Source organism: Myxine glutinosa, chromosome 1, assembly GCF_964187855.1.
Source record: "Myxine glutinosa chromosome 1, kmMyxGlut1.1, whole genome shotgun sequence".
NCBI classification, from domain to species: domain Eukaryota; kingdom Metazoa; phylum Chordata; class Myxini; order Myxiniformes; family Myxinidae; genus Myxine; species Myxine glutinosa.
In genome coordinates, this window is record NC_136261.1 from 178,832,587 (window position 1) to 178,839,467 (window position 6,881).

At 37.8% G+C, this 6,881-nt stretch overlaps 1 protein-coding gene across 4 annotated transcripts in view; it reads right to left on the reverse strand.

Annotated features, from left to right (window-relative positions):
• Positions 1-3,714: 3,714 nt before the first annotated feature.
• ITGB4 (integrin subunit beta 4) overlaps positions 3,715-6,881 on the reverse strand; it is a 177,898-nt gene continuing 174,731 nt past the window's right edge. For all 4 annotated transcript variants that reach the window (XM_078780662.1, XM_078780657.1, XM_078780648.1 and 1 more), the window contains 2 exons: positions 4,276-4,416; positions 3,715-3,879 (listed from right to left, as the gene is read on the reverse strand). In XM_078780662.1, coding sequence (XP_078636788.1) covers positions 3,770-3,879; positions 4,276-4,416 — 251 coding nt within the window. In that variant the 3' untranslated portion in view covers positions 3,715-3,769. The remainder of the gene's footprint in view (positions 3,880-4,275; positions 4,417-6,881) is intronic.

Sequence of the window (6,881 nt, forward strand, 5' to 3'; positions counted from 1 at the left end):
AACGTTTTTACGAGACCCTCTCACAGACATCACAATAAGTACACATGGATATACAATCACTCATCCATAGCTAAGTTACCTTCCAGTCGTGCCAATGTCCATACAACTTTTTAATGAGTAAAAGACCCCTGCCTTACTACCTTAAGAACTCTCCTTTTTTTTTTTTTTTTTAGAGTCCCCTGGTCCTGTCAATGCTCATTCTGCTGAAAAACTATTCTGCATTTACTTTGTATCTTTCCTTCATTGTCTTAAACATCTCTATCAGATCCCGTTAGGAGTTGAGATGTGACAATAACATTCCGGATGATGTAGGTGTAGGGCTGCAATTTCTTTCGTGCAGATGCACGTAATGTTACCTTATTTAAATCGAAAATGCATGCAGAACTATATTGCATGATAGAGACTAGAAAGGCACTCTTCGACGTCGACCGATATGCCTCAGTCCACATAATACATCATTATACATACTTGTACCAAGTTTGATTTAAATCTCTTCAGCTGTTCTCAAGTATCACATTTTTTTTATCTGTCATGACCTCTGACCTTTGATGCAGAAATCTAAGCAGTTCATCCTTTCATCATAATATATACTTGCACAAAGTTTGGTGAAAATCCCATCACTGGTTCACAAGTTAGCACAGAAACAGAATTTTTACCTAACGGTACTTCTGGCCTTTGACCTCCTGACCCCATAATCTAATCCATTCATCTTTACATCATTATACATTCTTGTACAAAGTTTGACTTAGTTCCATTCAGTCGTTCTTAAGTTGTCATTGTAACAAAAACCTATTACAGACTCTGACCTTTGACCTCTTGACCCCAAAATTAAATCAGTTCATCTTTACCTAATTATACATCCCTGCACCAAGTTTGACATATATCTCTCCAGCCTTTCTCAAGTTATCGCAGTAACGAAAACCTATCAGGGACGGACGGATGCACAGACGGACGAGCAACCCGAAAACATAATGAAAACAACTCTTTCTCCCAGCTCCAAAGAAGGCATTACAAATTTTAGCAAAGTTGAGTTTAATTTTAAAAGGTCTTTTGCCAGAGCATGACATTCAAATAAAAAAGGAATTCAAAGCAATGAAAAAAATTATATAAGATCTTGTAACTGAACAGGAGTAAAGAACAGCATAAGATACACGAGTGTAAATTATCTGTACAAATGTTAAAACTAATGTTAAAACTTGTTTTTGAAAACATAAAAAAGTGCATTAAAAAAAAAAAGATTGGCATTTTAATTTCCATTTTGGCCTCAAACACATCATCTGAATATTTCCCTGTGGTTATAATCTTGTCATTTTGTCTGTAACACAAGGCTCAAGTGATGTTTAAACACCTGTGCAGATAAACATGGGAGATGTGATTGCTTTCAATGTCTTAGAAAAATTGAACGAAGCCACTAACAGTAATTATGCAGATACATGAATATAAACCATCATTTTAAATTAACTGAATTATGTCATTTAATTCACTAGAGGACATTCCGCTGCATTAAACTATTGATGCTGCCGGAGTCCCGGATAAGTGCACATACCTCTGATGTGCTTTCCAGACCAGCATAGCATGCACAAGATTGTCATTCATCATTTAAAAAAAGCAGTATCTTGTTAAACAGTCACAAACCCCATAGGATTTTAACTGCTGTGTGGCTCCAACACATGAAAAGGCACTTTAACATCACCACCACCACCACCACTAACCAAGCAAGTCAAAACAAGGACATTTCACTGATCTTGAAAAGAGTATTTGTATTTGAACGATTGAGTTTAAACACCTTGAAGGGCCTGGGATTATTCAAGCAGGAGAAAACATAGAATCTGCTAATCATCATGCGATTTCATGTTCATCTGCAAGAGTGTAAAAGTATTAAGTTTCCTCCTTACATGTTCAAAGAAAGATGAAAAAGCAATATAAAAACAATTTGGTGGTGCTACATTCACCACCTTGGTGCTATCCATAAAAAAGGCCGAGTTTGATTTTCTTGAGTGCATCAGCACACGGGTTGGGGTTATTTACAACACAATGCTCTTAACTCTACTTCATACTACTGTCTATGTTTACCATACAGAGATTGTATTCTATTAACTAGTGGGGTCACCCGTGAGAATCCCACGGGCAAGGAGGTGTATCGTTGCAGCCGTTTGTGCGGTACCCAGGACAATAACGTTAGGCGGGAGTCCAAACCTGAAAATGCTGGAGACCAAAACTGAGATTGGAAAAACAATATAGCCTATTTTACTCCAGGGGGTTCCAGGATTACCCACCCAAAAATTCGTTGCGATCGGTTCAGCCGTTTTTGCGGTACCTGGGAATGGACGGACGGACAGACAGACAGACGGACGGACATTTGGTGAATTATAGTAAGATGGTTCAGGGCAACCCAAAGAATATCGATATGGCAATATTGGTCCAAATACGGAAAAGAAGTGGCTTTGTTCATCTCGTATTGAATTTTTTCTTTGAAAAGCATAATGCACACTCTTGACAAATCTTACTGTGGTGCCAACTAACCCTGATAAGAGCAGTTAAAACTGGTCCATTAAACATTCTTAACCAACTAAAAATTGCATTTACACTTTAAGAAGAATACATTTGAAGAATCCACAGGAAGAACGATTCGTCACATATATTTGAAAAATGTTGAATTGGTAAGCTTCAACCTCAATATAAACCGAGTCAAACAAACAAACCAAAAAAACTATCATAAGCCTGTGAAATATAGAAGGTAGAAATATTGCCTCCAATAAATATAACGTCAGGATCCACCACAACTAGGGAAGAAAGATCAGAGGCTAGTCACGTGAAAATTTCCACCAATCGGTGTGCAGAAGTTGCTGCCTCGTCAACACACCGATGAAGTGTTCTGGAGTCACCAAATGTCTATCGAATTACCAGAAGTGCAGCAGTTCCATTTGCTGTTTAAATAATTAAGTACATATAGTAGTTATTGTTTCGTTGTTGGACAGGTAGTTGTCGTTTCCCATGCAGCCGGTAGCTGCTGGATGCCTCATTTTCTGGAAGCACGGCTGTGCCGCTGATGCAGTGCCCCTTTTACCAGTAAGCTGGTACTCATTTTGCCGGCCCCGGAAGGATGACAGGCTGAGTCAACCCACCTGGTGTTATTTAACGGAACAACAGGGGCTCAAACTCAAGACCCTAATATCTTAAGCCAGCTACCTTAAACGTAAAGCCAACACCTGGCTTATGGGAAGAAAGAAAAGAAAGAAAAAGAGTCTCAAAGGAGGAGGTGGAAAGTGTCTCTGTACAACACCATTCCCCCTGTGCTTCTCTCCTCCGCTCCAACCGCCCCCGTCCCCCCTAGCTACAAACACCCGACTCTACATCTAAAAACTACTCAATCTTGTATATATATATATATATATATATTTAAAAAATCATACGGTGCTGTTGTGTAATCTTGGTTCATCGCATCAATGGCACCCATTGCGAACCAAAACATTTAATTTATATTTCTATAAAGAAGTTTTTTTCTTTCTCAGAACAATAATAAAGTGACTGATTGTTCTCCTGTGAAGCTTTCAATTGTATTCAAGCACAAGCATTGCTATTCTTTTGGGATTTTGAAAATCCTGCACAAATAGTGAAGATATATAGCAAAAGCAAATTTCTGCATCACAATTTGATATAAAATAAACGTATGTAGAGTCACATCGTTTCTGGAGGCCAAACAGTCCACAGACGTAGAGATAAAATGCTATTTAATCATTATTAACTATCAAGAGGCTTTCATATCAACTCATTCGGCATAGAATTTCCCGTTGGTTTGTTTAGTTGTGCTCTTGTTTACTCTGGTGGTTTTGGTCATGGTCACTTGCTTGGTCACAGCTCCCATCATTTGCGTCATCCCTGCAAGAAGGCAAATCGTACAAGAAAGAAGGCAAATTCACACGTCCTCTTCGATGAATGGTTATTAGTGACAATATGAAGCTACATTTTCTTCTAACCTGCCAAAGGAAATATTTTCATATTCATTGAATTTCAAAACAAATATAAAATTGATTTGAAAAAGGGTCAACATGCTCTGGGAAATGGGGGAGGAGGTACTTTCAGAACGTACTGTACGTACTTTGGGAATGGCCCATCATGTGTTGTATTAAAGAGAATCACTGTCATGATTATGTGCAAATTACTTTACATGTTTTTAGAAACAAAATTATACATTTCTACCAAGGACTGTCTGCCATGTTCTTGCAAGCAAATTTTTGTGAGTGCATTTCTCATGACCTGCTTGGAGAAACACACCTGTGCTGGATGAGTACGCGACAGGGAAGTTGAACATATCAGCAGAGCCGGTGTTGCCCCGGGAGACAACCTGCTGGCTCCAAGGTGATGCCGTGTAAGCTTCACTGCGCCACTCTGATACGTCAGACATCTCCATAGGGTCTGTGACAAAATGTTAGGTCAAGAGACCCAAAAATTCAGAGCACTTTTTTTTCCACCACCTTTATTATGGCAGTACCGTAAAAATGGGGGGGAATAAGGACAGCAAGGCGAATAGGGACACAAACTGAAAAAAAGTTCGGAAACTTTTTTCGCTGAAAATTGATAACCATCCTGATTTGTTGATATTTGGGTTGAAAGTGTTCTTTTGTTTTTTTTCAAAAAGTAACTTATAGTCCCTATTAACCCCATATATGGGTTAAATAGGAATAAATAGGATTTTTATGGCTGTCCCTATCCACCCCGTTTTATGGGTGAATAGGGACAGTCACTAATACAAAAAAATAATAATCAAGAAACAATCCTGAGTTTCCAACTTATTGCTAAATTGATAGCTCAGATGGATGCACATAATATGCACCCATAATATAAACCACGGTGCCAATGAAAAAAAATATGGGATAAAAAGTTTCTCCAAACTGTCCCTATTTCTTGATTATTATTTTTTTGTATTAGTGACTGTCCCTATTCACCCGTAAAACGGGGTGAATAGGGACAGCCACAAAAATCCTATTTATTCCTATTTAACCCATATATGGGGTTAATAGGGGACTATAAGTTGCTTTATAAAAAAACAAAACACTTTCAACCCAAATATCAACAAATCAGTATGGTTATCAATTTTCAGCGAAAAAAGTTTCCGAACTTTTTTTCAGTTTGTGTCCCTATTCACCTTGCTGTCCCTATTCACCCTATTTTACGGTAGCACAGTAATTTACACTGTTGTTTTTGCTGTTATTATTATTTTTTAGGAAGTTATTTGTGAGCATTAGTATGATTAGTAAATAAATAATTATATTGATTCGTTTATTTCCAGTTGAAGGTTTCATGAAACAATTGAACCAAAGGCTCAATAATATTATAAGAGCTGCTGTGTCTTCATGAATAAGATTGGTGTGTACCAGAACCAAGTCGGGTTTCGGCATTTGGTTTTGGTATGCAACGTGATGCTCTGTGAATGAATCATAAGCATGCCAGAGTGCATCTATGAGTAGATGCAACAAAGAACAATTAAACTTAGAACCATATAGACTAGCACCTGAATTCTACCATACCACCTGATTGTGGACCACCTGAGTACAACTGCAACTAACTTCAACGAACAACTAACTAGTGCAACTAACTTCAATTTTAAATATAATTTTCAAGAGAGAATTGTCTTGATCCTGTGATCACCAGCTTGTTCGGCCAGTGTGCATTTGTAAATATCCATCATTTACTGTCTACAAGTTGTGAATATTTCTCTATTTCTTTCTTTCTCTTTCTTTATTTCTTTTTCTTTCCTTCTTTCTTTCTTTCTTTCTTTCTTTCTTTCTCTCTCTCTCTCTCTCTCTCTCTCTCTGGCAGTATTTCTATGTAAAACTTACTGTGGTTTGCTTCACGTTTGGAGCAATGCATGGTAAACTCGAACGGCACTCGGTGGAGAGCAAACCTCCGCCAGGCTGAACATTTTACATTTTGTATCCACTGATAGGCCAGATCTGGATTCTCACATGAACCAACATCTCATCGGTTTGTTCTTGTCTTATGACCAACTCATCCACCAGGTTTTGTCATAATCCGTCCATAACTTTTTGAGACATCGTGCGATTCGGATCCGGCTAGTAGAATTTTTAAAGTGATTCTTCACCGTTGGGAGATAGGGCCAAAAACGATAAATAGCAGAATATCTCAAAAAGTTGTGGATGGATTTGGACGAATCTTGGTGGAGAGGTTGCGTGTGTGACAAGGTTGAATCGATTCGATTTTGGTGAAGATCTGAATATGGATTCGGATACGATAATTATTTAATTTTTAAGTGATTCTTCACCATGAGAGATCAGGCGAAAAGCGATATACAACATGATATTTTAAAAAGGTATGGACAAGTTGTGACTAAACTAGGTGGATGAGTTGGTTAGGTGAGAAGTCCAAGCTGATTTGATTTTGGTTCAGGTCCAGATGCAGATCCGACCTATCAGAGGTATGTGCTCTACCGAGTGCTGTTCTAGTTTGGCTGTTGTTTGGATCACGTACATTGACAATACCCAACAGCACAATAATTGCGGGTACTTAAAATTAGTTCAAAATGTTAAATTTGTTTATTTGAGAATTCTTTAAAGCAAAATGTGCTTCAACTGTAACTGGGAAGTAATGCAAGTGCCTTTCTGATCAAGGTTAGTTTTGCACCTGAAGTCGTGTTTCAATTACATCGCTATTGTTGACTCACTTAAAATGCTCCTGCTTATTTTCTACAATCAGTCTACCTGTTTATCTATGAATAATCAGACTGAAGCTTTAGGAATAAGATTAACAAGAAAGATGTATTAAATGAATTTCCCATCAAAATATTTAATTTTGAGTTATCCCGAACTTATACTGGACAGTGGACACCTTGAGATTTGTAATTAGACCAAGACCAATTTTGC